Source organism: Phyllostomus hastatus, unplaced genomic scaffold (genome assembly GCF_019186645.2).
Source record: "Phyllostomus hastatus isolate PE091 unplaced genomic scaffold, TTU_PhHast_1.1 phas_contig_17, whole genome shotgun sequence".
In the NCBI taxonomy this organism is placed as follows: domain Eukaryota; kingdom Metazoa; phylum Chordata; class Mammalia; order Chiroptera; family Phyllostomidae; genus Phyllostomus; species Phyllostomus hastatus.
In genome coordinates, this window is record NW_025333664.1 from 28456064 (window position 1) to 28480580 (window position 24517).

Here is a 24517-nt window from a genome sequence, read left to right on the forward strand (position 1 = left end):
AATGTACTACTGTTCTTTTCAGAATATTTACATTTATATGCCTAGATGAGATGGTCTGTGCTCCTTGTGCTTATGTTAACTTTATCAGGCTTTGAATGGGGTACTCAAAAATTCATAAAATAAAAAAGTTCTACATCTTATTATTTCTATATTATTAAATATAAAACTTATCTTTGCCAAGATAAATGGACAGAATTCCCCCCCCAAACACTTATGAAACCTGAACCTACGTTTAAAAAAATTCTCACCCAAGAATATGTTTGCTGATTTATAGAGAGAAAGGATGGGGGAGCAGGAGAAAGAGAGAAAAAAAATACACCAGCATGGGAGGGAAGCCTACTGAACATACCCTAACCAGGTCTCAAACCTGTAACCTTTTTGTTTTTGTTGTTGGTATACGGGATGGTGCTCCAACCAACTTAGCCACCCAGCCAGGGCAACCCTGAACCTATTTTTAAGACAAAAATTTGAAAAACATGTCAGGGTTTTTCTTGATTTTTGATTCATTAAAAGGGGTGGGTTTTTTTGGATCAATTTTGATAAATGAGATTTTTCTAGAATAAATTGTTGGGAACATGCCATAAGGTAGACACCAGTGAGGAAGTTGTTCTGACTGCCTAAGCAGGAAGTGATGGTCCCCAATGCTAAATTCATCCATTTCACAGTAATTTCAGGCTCTATAAATGGCAATACCACCTTCCCTGTTGAAGCAGTGAGATCCTGGGTGTCTTCCTTAATTCCTCCCTTTCCCTTAGCACCACCTACCACCATCCCCACATCCCATCCCTCAATAAGGCCTGTTACCTCCATGTCCAAACTACATCTAGAATGTTAACTTCTCTCTACCTCCACTGATTCCACATTTGTCCCGCCACCATGATAGACTTAGAAATAACCTCGTAATTGGCCTTCTCTAAATTTGCCCATGCCACATAGTTAACAGCCAAAAATATAAGTCAAATATGTCATTCTCTTATATTAAACCTAAGAGCTTTTCTCTGTGTTTCAAACAGAAATCCAAATTTGATCCAACAAGAGCCCAGCGACTTGGTCCTATACTTGTGTCCCCAACTACATCATCATAGATCACTGTCCCCATCTCTTTCTGTGTTCCAGTCCCTCTGGTTCATGTTGTTTGAATGAGCCAATGCACTCCCACTTCAGAGCCTAGAACCTTCTTCTTCAAACTTTTATGTGGCTCCTCCTTCTGTTATCAGGGTTATGTTGTATGGGTCCCTCCTCACAACACCTGCCCCCAATCAATTCACGATTTCACCTTCTCTCACTTTATTTTCTTCATTGACTTACAACTTTCTGAAATTTTCTGGTTCATTATTGTTTATTACCCTTCTGTGATGTAAACATTATGTGTGTTGTTCACATGTGCCTGGCACATGTTTGCCCTCATTAAAAATACCTTGAATGAGTGAGTGAATGAGTGAATGGATGCAGTCAGGATGATAGAAATGGATGGATGTGAGAGACTGAAGAATGAGAATTTTTAAAAGATAGATATATGACTAGAATATATGCATATCAAGCTGTACATTTAAAATGCATGCATTCTGTGCTCTTTAATGTATCCCTTAATAAAATAAATCTATAAATATATATTTAAAATAGCTTGAGAGAGCACACAGCTTAAATATATAATATGCCTAACTCAGAAGCTTCCATTTTTACATAGGCTAAGACCTAATATTACATGCAAATTAGAAATTTCTTTGAAAATGAGCTTTGGGATTCTGAAGAGTTTGTGCTGTACCCTGTGGTTGATAAATAAAATTTTTCTCTTTACTTAAGGTAGTAAGTGTACTTAAAATGAGCTGGTAATCATCTTTGGCTTAAAAGAAAATGGTAGGCTTAGAGGGGAAGTTTGTTTCAGTTCAAAGAACACTTCAGCATGTTCACCTAAATTAGATATCTTTTCATTACCATGTAACATTAAAAAACTTTTTTTCATCTCACATGAGGATATGTTTTCATTGCTTTTAGAGAGAGAGGAAGGGAGAAAAAGAAATATCAATGTGAGAGAGAGAAGCATCGATTGGTTGCCTCCTGTACATGTCCTGACCAGGAATCAAACCTGCAACCTTTTGATTATAAGATGATGCTCCAACCAACTGAGCCACATCAGCCAGGGCACCATGTAACATTTGTTAAATATTTGAATACAAAAATATTTCATGACATTTATAAAATGATACTTAGATTTACAGGATGATTTCTTTCTTAAGACACTAACGCCCTTCATTAAAATTTTCATAAATGTATTTTATAAAAACACACATATGAGTCAGTTGTCATAGCAATATGCACAATGTAGAAACTCAAATATTTTTTGAATAAATAAATGAACAGATGAGGATAAAAAATAAAAATATTACAGATAATTATTTAAGCTTCCAGAAAAAGCTTTATTTTATTTATGGATTTTAATATTTGAATGGATTTGATGTTTAATCTATCATAATTAGAAAATTGCAACAATTACCAATTAATTGTACACCAGAAATGGGCTGTATTATTTATTAGCTCCTAAAATGTTTTGAGATGTATAAATATCTTTCAAGTGTACCCTAAAAAACTGGCCCCAGCATTCCTGGGACTTCAGAGCTTAGGGAAAGTTAAGTACCTTTTTTTATTCCTTGCTAAAATAAGGAAAACTTTATTGATTTGAAAGTATTACTTTCCTTCAACTTCTTTCCCATTCATTTTCACTAATTCACACACGAAGATCAGAAGAAACAGTGTTGGCTACTGGGGATTAGGTTACTTATTTTAACTACACTTCTGCTGTAACTGTGCATTTCCCAAAAAAGCTAGACCTGGTTCAAGCATTTATATTTGTGGCTTTGAGCATAAAAATGAGATTGAAGTTTGGAAGCTCCCCAGTAGTGGGAGAAGTGGGGATGGTGAGATTCAGCCAAAGAAAGTGAAGAACAAAAAGTCGTTGGTCCGGGGTACTGCATCCTTAAAATCCGAGCATTTTATACATGCTGACTCCAACACATCCACCTAGCCAGCTTCTATTTTCAGCATCTTCTTTTTTTTCAATTCACCACCTATCATTAGGCCAAGAAAACTTAATCATTCACCAAGAGTAAAAATATTTTCAAGTTTCCTCCAAAAACACTGAATTTCATGAGTCACTCATGTCTTCTATCGGAGACATAAAGCAACTTCTTTCACAGCATTGTGAGGGCATACTGGGGGGCGATGGTTGAACATCCACATTTACACACAAGAAATTAACCCTTCAAGACTCTGCAGTTCAGTGATTTTTAATATAACCAGAATGGTATATCCATGACCACTATATAATCTTAGATTTTCATCCCTCTAAAAATAAATCCTATACTCACTAACAATCACTTTCCTTTCTACCTTCCCCCAGACCCTGGTCACCATTAATCTACTTTCTGTCACTATATCTCTGTTCTAGACCTTTCAGGTTAATGGACTCATACAACATGTGATCTTTGGTGAATGGCTTCTTTAACTTAGAGGAACATTGTCAAGACTCAACCACATTGAAGCATGGAAAAGTACTTCATTGTTTTTAACTGCTGGGTAATATTCCATTGTAGAGATTATATCATATTTGTTTATACAATCACCAGTTGATGAACATTTGGCTTGTTTCTACTTTTTGGCTGCTTTGAATGATGCTACTCTGAACTTCCATGTACAAGTTTTTGTTTACACATGCTTTCATTTCTCTTGGGTATACAACTAAGAGTGGAATGGCTGGGTCATATGGTAACTCTGTGCTTAACATCTTGAGAAACTGTGAAACTATTTTTCAAAGTGGCTGCACCATTTTACACCCAGCAGCAGTTTTACTTTTAAGTGCTTTATCAGATAGAATTTACAACTCTTTTTTCTCATTCTTTCAGTTGTCTTTTTACTTTCTGGATAGTATCTTTTAAAACACAAAGTTTTTAGTTTTGATGAAGTCTGATTTGTCTGTTTTTTGTTTTGTTGCTTTGCTCCTGGTGTCTAATAAACCACTGCCTGACTCAAGCTACGTTTCATATTAATGAGGAAATTTACACTTAAATTGTTACCTTTGTTTTTATTTTAATTGATAGACACCGAGGATGGAATACAGGAATGGTATAAAGGTTGGCATCCATATGCTTATATGAGCCAACCACTATATGAATGTAAAAATTTACTTTAAAATAAAAGCCCTTGTATTTTCAAGGTTAAGAAAACATGTATGCAAGCTAGCCCCATTGGGCCCCATCTTCTAGAATTCTCACTTATAAAATACAGGGAAATACTTTATTTTTGATAAGATTAAACCTTCATGTAAAAAATTCGTGTATCATTTTGAAATTAAAAATACATCAGTGTCTTTAACAAAGGACCACCAGGAAAGCTCTCCACTATAGTCAGTTTATTTATGTAAGTCACCTAGTTGACAGACTGCCCCAGGTACCTTAGAAGCCTCTATTAAAACTTTATTTTAACAATAAAAAAATATGAGTTCCTTAATCCCTGAAAATATGACATCTGTATGTTTTTCACTTCTAGAACCTGTAGAAACAATTTCTTCATGCAGGCTAGGATTACCAGGAAGGCTAATAACAGGGACTAAAATATTTTTATTGGCCAAATGCTTGTTTATAGAGTTTTATTGGCTGAATGGGTATGAAATACTTAATGACTCTTTGATTGACTCTCCTAGTGTTTCTGCTGGTCTTTTGAGAACATTTACTTTGCACTATTCATGTATTTTCAAACTCGTAAGAGATATAGTCACCTCATGTTTTCTCTGTTGAAAGACCAACTAGCTTTATAGTTTCCCCTTTTCATTTCCTTAAACACAACTGGGTGGCCTTCATCTGTGCTCTAAAAGCACTTATCCCTTTACACTCAAAAGATCTGTTATTTTTCTTCTCTCCCAGAAAATTAGAACCTATATAACAAAGACTGTCCTCATTTATGAACATAATCCTAGTACAGATAATGGATACCAAAGAATACAGTTTGTTGAATGAAGGAGGAAAAAGAAAAGGGATGAATGAAAGAAGTATTTATTTCTCTGAAAGAAAAAAGAACATATTTAAAGGCTCTTCAAACAGTGCCCAAAACTGTCGAACACTATTCTGAATTTGTAATTTCCTCTGTGGTGCATTATGGCACTGTGTGCCACACACATCGCCCAAAACAGTCATGCAAAATGACACCAATGACCACCATCAATTATGGGATTTTTATTTAGATGCTAGAGCGTGACTACTGCAGGTCCATTTCAAGGTCTTATAGGAGTAGTAAGTTCAATAATGGACACTTGGATACTGACTTCATTGACATTAGCAGTGTCCCTTACACATGCCTTTGATTACTTGTAATAAGCTCACAGGGGGAAATTCAGAACATGGGCTCGTAGCTGGCTCCCTTCTGTACCAGAATGACCTTTAGTCAATATTGTAAGATTCTCTTATAAAGTCTTGCATTTGTAAATCCTCATTGGTAGCCTGAAAAGTAACTTTTCATGTTAAATGTCCCCATTTAAACAAAAACATTATTCTCAGTTATTTTAAAAAATGATTACCTTTTTGTTTTTTCTCCATATCACAATAATGTACATGGTCTTTGTAAACATTTGCAGAGTATATAAAGGATGAGGAGAAAATAGATTCTTATAAACTAAATATTTTGATAATGTCAAGGTACCAAAGGCCTCTCTACTCATGACAATCAATCAAAAAATATTTAAAAGATTAATAGATTTGAATATTAAAATTTTTTAATTTCAATAGGAAAAATGTATTGTGACAAATATTAAGACAAATGATACATTTGGAAAAATATTACAACATATTTTTCAGGAAAAAGGTCAATGAATACCATCTTATATAAATCAGTAGGCCAAAGAGAAATATCCTCATAGGGGGATAGCAGCCTGAATAAACAGTTCATACTGTAAGAGACAAATGAATGCAGTTAACAAGAAGAGATGCTTCCCCTAACTAGTAATTTTAAAACACAAATAAAAATAATAATGCATGCTTTTTTCAGTAGACTAGTAAAAAGGAAAAAATTGTCCAATAAGTCATTTTCATGAGTTCATATGTTATTTGTGAGGATGTAAACTCTCTGTAAAGAGTGTCCGGCAGTATGTGCCACAAGTTAGATATGAATGCCTCGAGGCCCTGCAGTTCCAAGCCTGGGAATTTATCCCAAGTAGATCATCAGTCAAATGCATGAAAGTAAATGATAATATACACACAAAGGTGTTCACTGAAGCATTGTTTATAAGAATAAAACTTGTTCAGTGATGAGAGGTGTTCAATTATGATGCACTCGTGTCATAGAATACTGCAGAGCCAATTAAAAGAACAATATATGCCTATGTTTATGAACATTTCATCAATGTATTGCTAAGTAGGCAAGTCACAAAGGACTACGTGTAGTTTGATACTACTTATACAAGATTACTTGTGTTTATTAATTTATTACTTTATGTTTATATAAAGAAATGTTATAAAGCAAATATTTGAGTGGATTAGAGAACTCAATAAGTGGAATAATTTGAGTTAGTCCTTGCCAATAGGATGAATTGAGCTCTCCTGATATGAAACTGGGTGGGAGACATTACAATACATGCTAAAACTTTCCATGCATTAAGTGTTATCTTCTTAGGGTGATTTAAAAACTTTTGATCTGCCAGGTTGCAAAGGATTTATAAAATCCCCTAGGGAAAACTGTGGTAGAGGAGAGGAAAGATGAGCAATGCTGAGAAAAGTGGGAAGGAGAGAAAAGGGTAAAAAGAGGATAAATGGTATTTTAGAACAAAGGTGAAAACAAATTGCCTAAAAATTAATTAGGGCAGATCAACAAGTAAAATGAAAAGAAATGGGAATACTTATTGTTTTCTATCCATTTTTTGTAGAATTAAGAGAGCTTCAGACTCCTTGAGTTCCTTTGTCATTCCTCTTGGAAACTGTTCTAACAATTTCAGTGATGGTGTTATGGCTTGGAGACACATTAACTTATATAATCTTTCTTAATGGACACATTCATATAACTCTCAACATAAACTTCTTCTTTCTGCGGGTTAAGGTCTTAGAGATGACAACTTTGGTTTTCATGTATAATGTTGGATTATTTTGATGAATGGTTAGAAGGATATTTAGAAGACATTTTCTTATTTTCAAAGGAAAGCACACACATGAAAAGGCCTATTTAAGACAGTGCTTGCCTAGATGCTACTAGTAATTTCCTATAAAATAAATGTTAGGCCTCCTCCAGATTTTGAATTATAAAGAGCTTTATATCTCTGTTTCTGAAGAAATAACACATTATCAATCTTTATGCATTATAGAGTAAACTCATTTATACAGAGTAATGGAGAATGAGATGTAAATAAAGCAGGAGGATAGTTAATCTTGAAATATTTTGAGAGTCTTTAGCAAACACATATTCACATCTATATTTAGACATTTACAAATAAGCATCATTTACTTTAGATTCCTTTAGTTATTTGTATCAAATTGATGAGAAAATTTCCCTCCTTTAAACTCCTATAATGGGGTCAGGGGGGCATTCTGCCCACAGAGCCCCTGTGTCCACCATGGATGAGAGTAATTCTACCAAGACATGATCTGCTTGGGGAGGAGAGATGGCCAGCCTCTCAGAGGAGAAGGGCTTTGAGCCTGTTCCTCAATGGGCTTTTATTGGGTTCAGTTTGCGGAGGAATAAAGGGCATAAAGCTCATCAATCATTGTCAGGCAGTAATGATCAAACAATAGATGGATAATATTCAAAGAACTCTGAGGGCTTATTCTGAGTCAGGATCAGATAGCCAAAGGGCCCCTAAAACTTTGGGAAACAAACTCATTTTATGCTTGGACCCTTATTTAAATTGAGGGCATTCTTAGCAAAGCAGGTTTCACAGGATTTTACGCATTCTTTTCTTAGGCCTGATCACCCCAAAACTGCCCATTCCAGCAAAGGGCCACATCCACCTCCGGCATTGTTTCAGGCTTAAGTCAGGTTGGGGATGCGGGCAGCCAAGAAATTAGGAGGCTTCTTACAGATAGAATGAGGACTCAGGCCCTTGAAAAGCTGGGGGTGAGGGTCCATCACCCCTTTTCTATAGTCCCCTAAGTCCTTCCCTGATGCCCCCCTCACAACCATGCCTGTCTTAGGCTGTCCCTCCCTTGAGGAATCCAACCTGTCATTGGCTAAACAGTCATCCACCTGGGACCAAACGGGGTGAAGTAAAGGGAGCAGAGGCAGTGCCCCTGCCAGGAAGATAAGCTTTGTCTCCTTAGTGGCTTATGGTCCCAAGGTCTTTTACTCAGCCTTAGCCATGGTGGAGTTACAGCTTCTGAAACCAGGTAGGGTGGTTCCCAACATTACAATGCTTTATAATTTTAATAAGAAAAAGATAAACAGCTAAGAATTTTTTCACTGTAATTTTTCATGTTATACTTAAAATAAATTGACATCAGTCACCACAAAAACATATGAACTCTTTCTGTACAATGTCACACAGTACAGTTTGCAGATTTAACTTTGATCCCCACACTAATGTGTTAAAGTGAGCAGGCATTATTATCATCCAATTGTGTGAAAACTAAACTACACCTCAGAGAAATCAAGGTGCCTAATTTTCAAAGCTAGTTAAATGCAGGAGCAAGAAACATAAAATTCTAGACATTATTTGTCCTTTATCACTCCTTAAATTATGCTTCCCACGGAAGAGTGAATTAAGGAAAATATAAAATTAAAATACATGTGTTTAGAATATAGTCAGCCAAGTATATACTAACTGTATATACATAATTTACATAAATGTAAATATAGGGGTCAGCAAAAGTAGGTTTATAGTTCATATGAAAAATAATACAATAATTAATAAATAACAGAAGAATAAACCCTGTGTTTTGCATACTCATAACTATAAACCTACTGTTGTCACCTCCCCTAGAAATAGGTCTTGCTTGACAAATAACACAGTAAATATATATAAATAAATGCAATGAATTTTTCTGGGGCCTGTAAGAGACTATATTATTTGGTAGACACTTCCCTATTGTCTTTAATTTTCAAGTTATTGATTTATTCTTTAGCACTCACAGCTTGTTATATGCTGCCCCAAAGACTTGTAATTATGATTTATTCCTATAAATACCTTTTAAAGAAGATACTACTATTACCTCATCCAACAGATGAAGAAACTGAGGCTTAGAAGAGCTAGGAAAACATGAGGTCACATTGCTTTTAACTGGCAGAGTCAAAACTCAAAATTCAGACAGAAGGATACAATTTTTACTGTCTCTCCCAGTGCCAAAACCCTTAGCTAGACACGTGGATTTTCCAGAAACTGTAAAGGAAACATTGTTTGTGTTTGTTATTATTAAAGAATTGTTGGACCTTCTTTTTTGGACAAGTTTTGGGGAGCTGAATAAAAAAGATGAAGGAATTAAGAAATACAAATTGACAGTTACAGAATAGTCACAGGGATGCAAGGTTCAGCATAGAGAAAACAGTCAATAAATAACACTGTAATAACTATGAGTGATGCCAGGTGGGTACTAGAATTATCGGGGGAATCACTCTGTAAATGATATAAATGTCTAATCACTATGCCATACACCTGAAACCAATATAAAATAATATTGAATGTCAACTGTAGTTGAAAATTTTTTTAAAGAAAAAAGGTATGCTTGCCTTTAACTTATATTCTGAGGTACCAGAAGCCCCTTTGGTACTATCTGAATGTGTCAGAGTTCCATGTTAGGAGGCGGACACCACAACAAAATAGATAGGATAAAAACCTCACCCATAAAGGACTCACTGACTAGGGAGCATTCCATCAGTATAGCTGTATTCTTTTACAGGCCTCATTATTCTTCTAAAACTTGGCCACAGAAATACTGAAATTTACTTAGATGCACTGACCCTGTGCCTGCCAAAAGTTAAGGGGAATGGAATGTATTTCACCCTCTATGGAGAGCAGGGTTTAAGCCAGAAGGGACAAATGACTTCTAATTGCCTGCTGTGTACACACCACTACCCCTCGGCCTGAGGACTTTTTGTGCTGGGATGGTAATGACAGTGCCTGTGAATTTTGCCAGTGGTGAGATGGCTGCATGTGTCAAAGAAGGCTGGGGCGGGGTGGTATGAAACATGAGTGGTGAGCTATCTAATCCTTAGTTTTTCAGTTTGGCAAATGCAAACTAGATGATGAGGAGGAAACTAACTGATTTTCCACCTCCTGTTTTTTAGCTGCTCTGCATTCCATGCACTTTTCCTTACAGTGAGGATGATTATACAAATGATGACTAAACTTTCATTTCTTTCCCAGGAAGGCAAGTGTGTGATGCCATTAAACCATATTTCTTTCCTATTTTAATTTCACATTTGGGCTATTTTATATTTTAATGTAGTGTCTAAAATGTGGAGGTTAGATAGATGTTGATTTATTTAAGTTTATGCTGCCAGCTGAACTGTTTTCACAATCAAATTGGATATGCTGTGTGTAATGCAATGTGATATGGGACAACTTAGGCTTTACAATCAGATGTACTTAGAGTCAATTGTCCCTTTTCCCAATTTTGTAAAACTGGGCAAACTGTCTTCCCAAACTTCAGGGTTCTCATTTGCAAATTGGGAAAGAAAAACATAGCTACTTCTTGGAGTTAGTTTGCAGGTTAAATAGAGAAGAAAAATAACGAACAGCTGGGATGCTGCTTGACCTGTAGTTACTGATCAGTTATATTTACTATTTTTATAGAGAGCTGAACCATTAGGAATCTAAATCTATTTGTTGCCATGATGAATTTTCTTTAAGTGTGTGCTGGGGTCCAGCCTCGGCAGGGTCTCAGGGTCCCCAAAGGATTCACAGCACAGGCGAAGAGACTGAAGCGAGACATCCAGTGGGGTGCCAGAGGACAGCCAGGCTTTTTGGGCCTGACTGACTCACAGAGAAAAATCTATCTTTATTTTTATAGGGGAGATTATACAACATTCAATGCATAGTGTGATTATTAAAACAGAAATGGTTACCATAGAAATAACTTCGAAAAGTACAGAAGGTTTTACAGATCAATCATGTTAAACTAAGAAATAACTGAAAAGTACAGGAGGCCCCACAGATGAACCATGTTAAACAAAGGTTATTTTCACCAAGAGGGTCATTAATCAGATAGCCAATGAAGCTATATGGGCACAAACTTTCAGGTGCCAATTAGTAGTAACTAGGTGTCTATTAAGATTCTAGGGATTGGTCTAAATTAAAAGGGTGCAAGGGATGATTTATAGGTTATATAGAAATTAGCTATTGTCCATTGAGGTTAGATTTGTCTAGGTTAGGTAACTGGTTTCCTAAGTCTTTTGATTTATACATCTTGGGGTGGGGGGCATGTTTTGTATTTGTTTCCATGTATTGAGATTATTATTTTCAACTAGAACTCCTTGCTTCTTTACACTCCTGTCCAGGGTATGGGATGGGTAGTGGCTCTAATAAATCTTAAACTTTTAAGTGGTGACTCCTTAAAAAACATTCCTAGCAACAGTTTCCTTCAGCGTTCTGGCAGTTGGTCTGCCCATAGTTTAATTTTGTCCTTAACTTCCCAGGTAGGGGAAGCAGGCAGCATTAGGGTTGCTAGGGGTCTCTATTCTGTGGTCAGCAAGTCATTTCACGCAGAATCAGAGGCATCGTGCAGACTTTTTGTTATAACACACAAGTATCCAAAAATCCCACCACCTAATGCTAGCAGGGACAGACATACAGGAGGAGATAGACAGATCTGGCCACAGTCACCTCTGCTGTGCAGATGCGTCTCACCCGACCCAACTGTGTCAAGGGTCAGCTGTTGGTCGGCTCCCAACAAGTGTGGATCTCATTAAATACATGAGGATTAGTCAATATCAGGAAAATGTCCCTCCTTCAACTCTGTAGCAGACATTTGCAGTGCACTCACCCCTAGATGTTACCTGTGCAGAGTTTCCATACTGTCTTGAGAACATGATCTGGTCATGGAAATGCTAGAGAGTTGACATCCCAGAAGAGACTCTCCACCAATGGCAGATGGGAACTGACAGATCACTACTTTATGTTCCAGGCTCCTTGGGGACATTCTGAGGTGTGTTTTCCTTACGGTCTTGGAGTGGCCCTGGTTGGATTGAGCCTCAGATGCCCAAAGTGCTTAAACCACTCATTAACACATTCCTTATTGACTTGCTTTCCTCCTTGTCTTGCTTGCCCACTTCTTCATCATGCATCCTGTGATCACTTCCAAAGCAACCTCTTGCCCCCAGACCTTTGACTCAGGTCAGCTCCTGGAGCATCAAAACAAACTTTCTATAAACCAAGCATGTGTATTGCAACCTAGAATTCTTACCGATATAATACAACTTCTTGAAATAGACAGCATTTCCCCAGCTCTGAAAATGCCTTTCCTTTGGACATCTCCAAATCCTAGGACTAAGTTAGTTGCTCCCAGAAAATGGGCACGTAATTCCAGTCCCCCTTTTTCTGCTTCTTCTGAGTGTCAGCCTGCCTGGATGTCTTCAGCACCCTTTCCTATTTATTCTCTTTCTTTCTAGCTTGTAAAACAACATTAATCCACACCCTGAGCTTGTTCCTGGAGAGGAGGAAAACTTGAAGCAGTTAAATTTTTAATTAATCACTAGACTACTATTTAGAGACTTGCCTTGAATGTTACTTATCTCTTTTCTGTGGCCAATCCCAAGCATAACAAAATTCATAGTTTGCCTTTACATTTCTTATAAACCTTTCCCCCCCTTTTATATCTGAATAGTGTGTTAGCTTTAGTTCAATCAACTCACGCTTGGTATTTTTAGAGCACTTTGTTTTGCCTGGAGATGCATAGCCAGGTCAACTCAATTTTTTCCTCTGCACCAACCTTTACACTGAGGCCCCTCATGAGTGAAATAAAGACTGACTCTAAAAATTCATTACCACTTTATTTAAAACAAATATAGAAGATCTTGTTCTGATAATAACACTGTTGAGATATGAAGGACAATATAGTACCAGCTCTTATTTTTTTTCTATTGTTTTCCCATAGTCACATTTCTTTGCTATAGTCAGTCTGTTCTTAATTTCGCTTAAGTATAAGAAGGAATCCATCTCTTTCATTTCTGAATTTTGTACTGACTAAGGAAAGACTTTCATATACCTGACCCTTTATATGAATGATGACTTAAAGTTACATCCATATAACTAATTCAGATAGAAAATACTGCATTAAGTGCTGGGAATAAAGTTAAACTAATATACAAGTTGTTCAATAAGCCTAAAATTCAGTAAAGACATATTTCATGGGTGTGGAAGATAAGGAGGTCAAATTTTTCCAAAAAATGAAATCTAAGCCCTGGCTGGCATAACTCAGTGGATTGAGCATGGGCTGTGAACCAAAGCTTCACAAGTTCGATTCCCAGTCAGAGCACATGCCTGGGTTGCAGGCCATGGCCCCCAGCAACTGCACATTGATGTTTCTCTTTCTCTCTTTCTCCCTCCCTTCCCTCTCTAAAAATAAATAAAATCTTTTTAAAAAATGAAATCTAGATATCTTGAAAAGATCTTTTATTTTGGGTGTATCTGATATACAAATAAAATAGCTTTTCTTAAGTCATATTAAGGAATGACGTTTGAAGCTAGTCTTTAACTCTTTTAAAAATTATCCTTTAGCTTGTATTTATTCTGTCCATTACCTCATAATATTTTGAATACTATGTTATAATGACAGCAACCCAGGCTGTAATGCAGTCCTTGTGTCTCTGTGTGGATGAGTCTTCAGTATCCTATTACCTGGAAATGGGAATCATTAACTTGGGCAACTTGACTTTCTTTGCAATAGACATGAAGTGACTTAATCACAAACCCTGGTGATTGATAGAAGATGAGCTTATTTGGTCAGACAGCCTCTATTTTGTAACTCTTAAAGGAGTTGAGTTGATCTAGGACTTAACTGTTAAAAGTGCAATTAAACTGTAGCCCCCAGGGTTCCTGGTTGGTCTCATTATTTCCAATGTGGAGACATATTCAGGATACAGTACTGGGGAAAGCAAGTTTTGAGTGATACCTTAGTGAAAATTGAAATTTCATATTTAAGTCATCTCTTTCTTTTTTTGAGATATTTATATTTCATGTTTTGCAACAGAGAAATTGAATGATTTTAGAAAATAGTGTGAATAGCTTATTAAAATTTCCAGGAATTTATATCAATTGCAGGGACCAAGAAATGTTTTTAAGTCTAGTAGCAACCCTGAGTAAGTAAATCCTTCCCTGAAAACTGACCAGAAGATTCCATCAATGGGAAACATTCAGATATAAAGTTCCTTAAAGGAACAGCTTTTTGGAGGAGGTGTTTTTTCATCCAAACTGTTTGTAGGTTTCTGTTCTTGTTACTGTTTTTCATTTTGTTTGTTTGATTTTTAAGTGCACTCACTGGTGTCCCCAAACCTGAGAGTGATGAACCCCAGAAACAACCATTTCTTTATAATCTCTTTCCAGTAAATTACTTCCCCCATAAGGTCCTCTCAAAGCTTGTGCTTTTGCTGTTTATCTTTCTAGACAGTTCCCTCTTTGCTTAGTCTCTGAGGATCTGCTGAAAACAATGGAGTGCAACTTCTATTACTTGAAAGAACAAGTATCTTTTTCAGTAAACATATCAATATATTAAATAATGAGGAATGAGGTTTGAAGCCACCATGTCAGCTTGGGATATTGTGTTCAACATGAGAAATCTTAAAAGGACAGGTAAAAAGAAAAGCAAAGTCATTTCTAAAAGGAGAGAATTCTAATATTACCAAATTTGGTGTCATTAAAAGGAAATAGATGAAGAAAAGGTATAGTTTTGAAGAAAAATGAAATGATTAATGGTGGAAGAGGAAGAAAATATAGTTGAAAAGTTAGTATGATCCATCACCAAAAAAGGGCATTAGTAAGGAACTGCTTATAATATACTTCAAAAGACTTCTCTGTTTACTTCCAGCACTATACAATTTTAAAATATTGTGGTTAATATTGGGAAAAATATTTTTCAAATCTAACTATTCCTTCAGTTCATGCTTAATAGCCTTTTGTTATTTGTTGTAATTATGTTAATCATCTCGGATACAGAGATACTTATATAATGAATCCTCAAGTACCTCCTCAAATTCAACCATCATATCATTTGGTAGCTTGCTTTATTCTCCCAGTTCCAGACAGCACCTCTAAACACTTCATTAAAAATTTTAATTACACAAAACCCCATAGTTTTTCAATACACACACACACACACACACACACACACACACACGTGGGAAATTTTTACAGGGATGCCACAAAGTGTTAATCATCTTTCTTATAAATTCCTGGTGACTGCCCCTAACAGTCCATAACTGTACGTTAGGGACAGTAAGAATCCCCAAAGCCCTTTTCCAGAATTATTTTCTATCCTGCATATTTCCTCTGGGATCTCTCTACTCGCTTTGTGTTCCGGTAGTTCAAGGACAATTCAAGTGAACTGCTGACTCCCACACCTAGTCCCTGCAGTTCTGAGAGGTGGCACTCAGTTTCAAGGGTTTCTGAGAATTATTTTCCTCTTCCAAGTATATAAAAAAGAATTTAAGTACTGTTCAAATATATTTTCTCTTCTAACCTTGCCTCAGTGGCATTCCAACACTGATGCAATTAGCCATTTCATGGAGCAGCTGGTATGATTCTTTAATTAGCCTTTACAAAAAGTCCATTCTTTTTGAGCATTCTTTTTAAATCTTACATTAATGCTAGAATGCTAAAAATGCCCCCTTGTAGCTATTACTGTTTGTTTATTTAATACTTTTTTTACTGTATTCCCCTCTTTTACTAGGTCATAGCAAATTGATGTTCTCTGTGATAGCATTTGATCTTTCTAGGTGGTCTGATGAGTGCATCATCGGATAAGCTTTCAGCTTGTTAGTCAAGTTGAAGTTTCAGTTATATTGGAGACAGCTGTGAAATGGGATTCTCTCTTCATCACTTACCTAAAAGTGTTCCCCTTCATGCAGCCAAACCAAGAAAAAGGTTTTATTAACTAAAGAGAGAATTAATGGCACCAAGTCAAATAATTGAGCTGGAAAGGTTTTATTTGTTTTCTTTTTTTTTAAGTTCACTCCTTCTTTGTAAGAATGTTGTACGTGAAAACCTCAGAAGGGCGATCAGACTAACTGGCCTAAGTAATCCATCCCTGTTAGCCTAGATTCTAGCTAAATAAATAAGAATTCAAGTTAATTCCTTACTCAGAAGCTGGCCGCCAATTTACCAAGTGATTGATTTAATGCTAATTTTCTGCATAGACCTCTCATTTCTTCCAAGGCCTGCCCTATGAAGGAAAATAAATTCAGCCAAGCTGACTGAGCCCTATTTCAGGTCTTACTTTGAATTCTGAAGGTTGGGGAATTTCCTTTTCCCAGCAGGACTGTATCTTCAAGGCATCCTCACTTAGGATGTTCCAAAGAATGCAACTTGACCTGAAAAGACTGCAGAAGTTTTTTTTCTATGTCCTAACACCAGTACTCTCTGTTTGTACAAGGTAGGCTTTTTTAGCATCCACCTATGAGTGAGATCATACTGTATGATCTCTGCCTGACTCATTTCACTTAGATACCATGAAGGCATAAATCCTGAGCCAGAACTTCTCTCTCCACAGCCTTTGGGCAAGTTACTTAACCTCCCTGGGCTCCAGGGGGTGTTGAGGGACTTCAACTCATTCCTCTTTCCAGTAAGAATAAAAGGCAACTTTGCTTTCAAGACATTCTGCCTGTAATTGTTTTAAAATTATGCTACCATGTTGGAATCTCTAGTCATAGACTGACTTTTTTCTGCTTGCTCTGCAGGACCCCAAATTACGTGAACTTCTGGATGTGGGGAACATCGGACATCTGGAACATCGCATGATAACGGTGGTATATGGACCCGACTTAGTTAACATCTCCTATTTGAACCTCGTGGCTTTCCAAGAAGAAGTGGCCAAGGTAGGGTGGGTACTTTGAAGAAACTTTGAAGTTGTCACCGATATCTGAATTCTTATGATACTGTACTGATGCCCAAAAGACTTTGAGTTTTTGTCATGTTTAACATGTGTTAAAAGTCCATCTCAAATAATTCAGCTGCCAAGGAGAAGTATAATCAAACCCTTTCTAGTAATGTCATCTACTTAGAATTATGGAGTTGTTTCATTAGGAATGAAGCATTTGATATAATAGATTTGCACAAGAAGCTATAGGTGAAACTACATTCCATTTTACCAAAACATCTTATCCCAATTCATTCTCTCACATCAGGGCACTTCCCACCCTACTGCCCTCCCAACACTCTCCGGGAGGGCAAGCATCTTTGGCACCTTTACAACTCATTTTTACCCTGTGCAGCAACTAGCCCATGACTGTGCACATAGTAGCTGTTCAATTAATATGAGAAAGAATAAAAAATAAAATTTCAAGTAAAAACATTTAGTAATAAATAATATTTATTCATCTATGGACTAGAAAGATAAATTACACAAGGCCTCTCCATAAGAAGTTGCTAATCTATTAAAATAGTGAGCTTTTCAGATGCATACAGAAATAACTAGAGTACTGGCAAGATATATCAGACAACAAGCTGAGAATTTTTGCAAACCTCAGACTCAAGTTTGATGTTTTCTCTAAAAATGTTTAATTGTCATTAAAAAACATTGAAATGAACATATTGAAAGAGAATGTTTCTTTATTCATGTTTAGAGGATACTAGTGATAATCCCTTCACACAATTTCTTGCAAGAGTTAAGAGTGTGAATCTAAGAATATTTTGAAGTCTGTGCATTATCTCTATGCCCTTACAGAGCTCCCCATGTAATGGATCATAAACACAGGGTCAAGACAGGCCAGAGCTCTAACAGTTCTCTGAGCTTGACCGAATGTGCTGATGTGACCTCTGATTCTTTAGTGATTATGGTAGAGGTTTATTTCAGGTTGTACATAATATCAACTTCAAGTCTTATAATGGAATGAGTAAAATGCCAACCAGTTTTAATACTCTGAGGTTTTTAGAAACTATTCTCCAAGAGTGTCACAAATCTAATCTACAGGGTGCAGCAGAGGTAAGGCCTGCTTGAGTATGGTTGATAGGGTAATAATATGGGTGTAATAACTTATTGTTTTAATTTGAACATTTCATCTAAAATGCCATAGAGTACGCTTGAGTGTGATATTGTTATGTTACAGAATTACACACCTATGATTTTATAATAAAAGATTTTGTAATAAAAAGGGGGCATTATTTGTGCCAGACCCTGTATTTATTTTTTATCTTTAAGAACCAAGTCACCCATTTGCTCTATATTATAATTTATGCTTGGAGAGACTCCAGTGAAACAGCTTCTGTGTGACAGCATTGTACTTGCCTTGTAATAGTCCTTATTCTGGTATCCCAGTAGGGTTGGGTTGTTTATACTTCATCTCTCAGTATATGGATGGAAGATGAATATAGATAAACCCTAAGTATTTGCAAACTATTCTTAAAATACCTTTCCTCAGGTTTTCAGGAACATGTATAAAGGACACATGGACAAAACCAAAGGGGGGTAGGATCAAGGGTAGGAAGTGGGGATGGCTGGGGTTGAGGGGAGTGGTGGGGAGAAAATGGAGAAAACTGTACTTGAATGGCAGTAAAAAAAATGTGAAAAAAATACCTTTCCCCAAATGCAACCACATTCTGTTTTTAAAATGACCAATTTATGAGACTCACTCTCAGTTAAAAACATTCAATAAGTGAGAGATTCTTCCTAAGAGTGAATACAGAATTTATACTATAAATGGATCTGCATATCTTATATTGCATTAAACCTTTATGCAGTTATGTTTGAAATATATTCAATTTTCTCCTCTCTGTTGGTTCCTAGGCACTAATTTTACTTAGGGGTTTTGACTTCTGAGCCCTATAATATTCCTCATCAGGACATTTCTTTAGCAGCTACTTGTCATTCCTAGTATAATTAATTAAGCTACAGAATGTTTTGCCTTCCCTGGCTGTGCTAAAATATAGGATATTTTTCCCCCAGTGAAATTGCTCAGCCAGAAGGTTAAGATTTACAAACACCATTTATTCTGAAAATGTGTTTTCCATCCTTCTAATTCTCAGTATTGTCTCATAACATCACACCTTTAATCTCCAGGGCCAATGTACATGATACCTTGTGTAGTGCCGGCAGCAAAGGAGACAGCTTCCTCATTATGCAGAACGCCTGAGAGAAACCTGAACTTTTCTGAAAGTCAAATGCCTCCAGAAGAAATTGTTTAGAAAGGGATTCTGGCTCATTAATTCATTCAACACATATCTGATGTATGCTTTCTCTGTGTCAGCCACAGTTCCAGAGTTACAGGTGCACATTTTAGAATATTGAGAGCTAGCATTCTGGGCAAAATACACAGATAAACACATAGAAGTAAATGTATCACTGGTCAGATGGAGGTCTATGAGGGAGAAGAAAGCAAGAGTGGATGGAGAGTAAGGGTAGGGAAAGGAAACTTCTTCCTCGTTAGATGCTCTGAGAAGGCAAAAATCTGATGGAAATTGCTTAATTGCAACACTTTCATAAATTCATGAAAAGTTGTCTTGGATCAATTAAAATTTTTAATCAGCACCAGGACTTAACCACATTAATTCCTAATGATACTATTTCTGATTTGAATGCTTTCTTTCTTACATAAATCACCTGAAATTGAATTTTTTATTTATTCTTTAAGACAAGGACTCCCTTAAAAGATGGACTTGGGGACTAAAACTGCCTTTTGGTTTTTCCCTTGGTAGCTGGACTAAAAACATGATCTCCCTTGCGATTAACCAACAGTCATACTTGTGACTATACAGCATGATTTTCCAGCCCCTGTTCCCTTGGGAAACCTCCTTTAATGTACCTGGGAAATAAGTGTTTGTTTTCTTGTCACATCTGCGCTTTGAGTCAGAGAGGAAAAGAGTGATCAGCTGTGTTAAATGCTGCTCATGGGTTAAGTAAGATAAAGACCAAGAACTAACTACTAGATTTAATGATACAGGTCATTGCTGGCTTTGATTAGAGCAACTTCAGTGGAGTGCTGGGGTCAAAAGCCTATTGGAGTGGGCTCTGGGGAATACCGCCAGAGGCAAATTAAGAAGCCAAACATGATAGCTCTTTTGAGAATATTTTATGAAAAGGAAGCAGAGAAATGAAAATATGCCAGAAGGGGTACGTGAGGTTGAGAAATGGTTCTTAAGATAGAAGAAACAAGGACAGATGTGTGTGCTGGTTGGAATGAGCTCGTCGAGGGACCATGGCGCGCTGATGTAGGAGAGCATGAGAACGGCTGGCCAATGCCACTGAATAGGCCAGGGCAGTCGGGTCTAGTGCAGGGCACAACACGCTACATCCTGGGGGCCAAATCTGGCCCACCACTTGTTTTCATAACTAAAAATATTCATTTATTTACATACTGTCTGTGGCTGCTTTCACAAGACAGAGCTGAGAAGTTATTACATAGACCATCTGGCCCACAAAGCCTAAAATGTTAACTAAATTCCTTAATTAAACAAAAAAGTTTGATGACCCTGTCATAGTTCACAAATGGAGGGGCTGGACACAGGCAGGAGCAAGGGCATTTCATCTGTAAAAGGACAGAAAGCAGGGTACATCAGCAGGGGTGCTGATGAGTGGTGTGGGTGGCAGAGACAGTCATACAAGTTTTCTGATTGCCTCTATTTTCTCAGTGACAAAGGAGACGGAATCAGTAGGTAGCTGAGACAAAGGACTGTTTGAATCCTCCAGCCTTTTTCAGCACCAGTTGGTGAATTTCTTTAAAGAAGTGACTGGTAAGGTTAGCATGGACTACAGAAGTCAGATCCTTCACATCAACTCTGAAAATAATGTCATTTTGAACAAGTTAATGTTTAACAGATCAGTACAATGTTTTCCATTGGTCAAGGAGTCTGAAGATAACTTCTCTTCTCCCTGCCCAGTTCTAGTCTCTCTTTCCAATACTTGGTTTTTCTTTGAGGTTGGGGACCACACGGAAAGGGACTTCTACTTGTGTACATGACTCCCTGCGTGCATGCAGTCTAAACAGCAGAGTGCAGGTACTGCCCACATTGCTCTGAGCCAGGGGCGGGGTTCACAGGACTGTCATATGCCAGTGTTTGTCTTCAGGTCTAAGGGATCCTGGGAAACTGATAGGAGACTAGTTCATCAAGAGAATGAGATCTGTCTTGTCATTGGCAAAGAGGAATACTGGTATCAAAGACAGCAAAGGTGAAGCCTTCCCTGTTTTGGTTTTAGAAAATTAAAATGATTTTCAGCATCTCTTCCCTCTGGATCCTGGTCCATGGCTGGGTCCCTGGAAGCTCATCCCCTCAACCAGCCCCCCAGCCCCTATCCCTGATTCTTGTTCAATGCAATGTATTACTGAGAGGGCCCATCAGCCTTAGAGACAAGATTTGACATTCAGGTTCTAATATTCAGCCCTAAATAGTTCGATACTCTGACCAGCCCCTGGGTGGAAACATTATTGAACCACGGCCCAGCTTGTCAAATTTCGGCCCAGATGTTGCTCCAGTATGTTGAAATATAGTGGATTGGAGCAGCAACATCCAGTAGGTTAAGGCTGAGCTACCTGATGACAGGGTCATGCAGAGGAAATTTTGTATGCACTTCTCTGCACAAGGATTGACAGGCACCATCACTTTCAATCCTTACTTCTACACACACCAAATTCTCCTAAAGCATGTATAAATTGGAAAAGAAAAATAAATTCATTCATCTAGTTTTCCCACACTTCTAATAGGAACTCAGCCAGATTTTTAGAAAACTTTTGATTGAAATATAATATACACATTAAAGTGAAATATAATATACATGGAAAAGTAAAAATGTACAGAAAAGTGATGGATTTTTGAAACACACCCATGTAAATAGCACTCACATCAAAATTAGAGCATCACCAACAGGTTACGAGGCATCTACCCTCCTAACAGACACTTATTTTGACCTCCAAATTTATAGATTAGTTTTACCTGGTTTTAAATGTTCTGTCAGTGGAATCCTATATTTTTCTTTTTGGTCTGACATTTATTAATCAGTATTATATATGACTCTTCTGTATTTTGCATGTGGTTGTCATTTGATTATTCTCTTTGCTAAATCGTGTATACAGTAGCCTCCCAATCTTATCCACGGTTTCTATTACTCACAGTTGACCACATTTCAAAAATATTAAATGGAAACTTCCATAAATAAGCACTGATACGTTTTTCTTAATTACACATCCTTCTGAGCAGCATAATGAAAGCTCAGGGCACCTGGTTTATGTCCAGTGTATCTGGAAGGGAGAGAGAAGTCAGAGAGGTGAGGAGGAGTGACAAGTGACCCAAATAGTGATAGATGGCCACTGTAAGAATTTGGCTTTACTCTAACTTCCATGGGTAACTATTGCATCATTTTGAGCAAGGGATTGATTTGGTGTGATATTTTAACAGCATTGCCCTGGCTGTACTGTTAAAAGCCATAGAAGGGGGTGCCGGAGTGGAAACACAGAGACAAAAATGCTGGGGCTAGAGGTAATAAGAAATGGTTGATCCTGGAGATATTTTGAATTTAAGCCAAAAGAGTGGCTATGGATGCGAGGGACATGGCATGAGAAAAGGAGGCTGCTAGGGCTGATCTCAGCTCTGTTTGAGACAGAGAGCTAGCTGGTTAGGAAGGTAAAGTCAGTAATCAATTTTTTACATAAAATTAAAAATAGAATTTGTCCAAATTAGCAGAATGAACACAGGTATGATCTCTTATCTCTCTTGTGATGCTGTGAAAATTATGGTAAAGGAGCATAGATACCCAATGATGAAGAGAAAGAGATGGGTCAGTAGATGACCTATTTCAGTACGTTTGCAGAAGAAGATGGAGAGAGGAGAATGCCTGATGAAGTGGAGGAAACCACAATCTAAATCATGGATAGGGCTACAGCCAAGGAAGTCACCGACTTGATCAGGTATAATTGAGAGAGGCTCCACACTTGGGTGCTACTAACCCAACAGATTGTGTGTTGTGTTGGGGTGACGATAGTGTCGATTGAAGGAATAAGGACAAATAAGGAAGACCTTCTCCTCCCTCTTCCTGTGCTGCATGTAGGATAATTGATAACCAATCACTTCCCATGTCAAAAGGTGAAGGTTTGTCTTCTTTGGAACTGAACAAACTATTTGAAAAGAATTACGGTGGCAAGCATTGGAGTTAAGGATCCAGAGTATAAAGTTCTTCTCATTCTAGCCTTTATGGATACCACATTGTAGCAGCTGGCACCCACATGCTTACCCTAAATGGAAGTCCGCAAGCAAGTAAGTTTGACTTACACACTCAGAGCTCCATGTCAGCCCATCATTGCCCTCATCTAAAATGTGAACTGAAAACAAAAAAAAATCACAGACTATTGAGAAAGAGTACAACATTGAAAGATAAAGGAAGCCAAGATAAACAAAAGTGAAATGATGATAGAAGATACAGGGATAATTTGAGGAACAAATTAAATTTTTTTAAAAAAGAAAGTCTCTTCAGGGAAAGTTTTCAGTATATTATATCCATGAAATAAGAACAAGATGTTATGAAAAATAGGTAACAAAAATAATAAAGTCTTCTCAAAAATAAAAAATAAGGTAACAGAATGAAAATCAAAATTCTATACAACTGTTGTAGGTGAAGGGACTCTCCCAGAATGTAGAACCAAACAATGATGAACACAGCAAACAAATAACCAAAAAGCTGAGGACAAAATGTTGGCAATAAGACAGAAAAGATAAGAGATGTACACATAATCAGTCTGAAGAATGTGGCAGCCAGTCAAAAGGAGGAAACATGAGAGGCAAATATGAATGACATAGTGCAAGAAACGATGTGAAAGCTAAAGAAAGGTCTCAAAATTGAGACCTCAAAGTTGAAATAGCAACTATAGCAGAGTAATATGCTCAGACAATGTGAATAAGAAGCTATAAGATATTAGATAATTTTTTTTAAAAAGCTTGTTTCTTTCTCCCAAAAGAAGATTAAGGTAGAAGGAGGGAAAAATTTAAAAGAAATGTATTATGCAATATAAGCCATGGTAAAGCATGTAGGAATTTCAACAACTGGAAGAGCAGTCAAAAAAGATTGATATTATCTTGATATTGGGAATGTTCCCCTTGGAAAGCCACGTGGTTCATGGTGTTGGAACTGTGGCAATTAAGATAATTGTAGCCTTGCAGAAAATTTCATTTGCATTTTTGTGAGCATGTAAATATTTATTTTCCTGGTTTTAAAATTTTGAATCAATTTATATGCAAATATTTGAAGTCAGTTATGGATACTGAACAAGATAAAAACATTTCAAGTTTGACAACTGAAGAAGTAAATGTAAGGTAACAAGGGTTGGAAGTAAGAAGACTGGTCATTAACTGTCCTCTTCTCACAAACAGAGAAGCCAAGAAATACTAGAGAAGCCAAGAGATCTCTCATTGGTGGATCAA

General features: G+C 37.0%; 1 protein-coding gene across 2 annotated transcripts in view; it reads left to right on the plus strand.

The window, feature by feature from the left end:
* The window catches only part of PLCB1 (phospholipase C beta 1), a 651009-nt gene that overhangs the window by 399797 nt on the left and 226695 nt on the right, over window positions 1-24517 (plus strand). For both annotated transcript variants that reach the window (XM_045832721.1, XM_045832722.1), the window contains exon 4: window positions 16855-16992. In XM_045832721.1, coding sequence (XP_045688677.1) covers window positions 16855-16992 — 138 coding nt within the window. The remainder of the gene's footprint in view (window positions 1-16854; window positions 16993-24517) is intronic.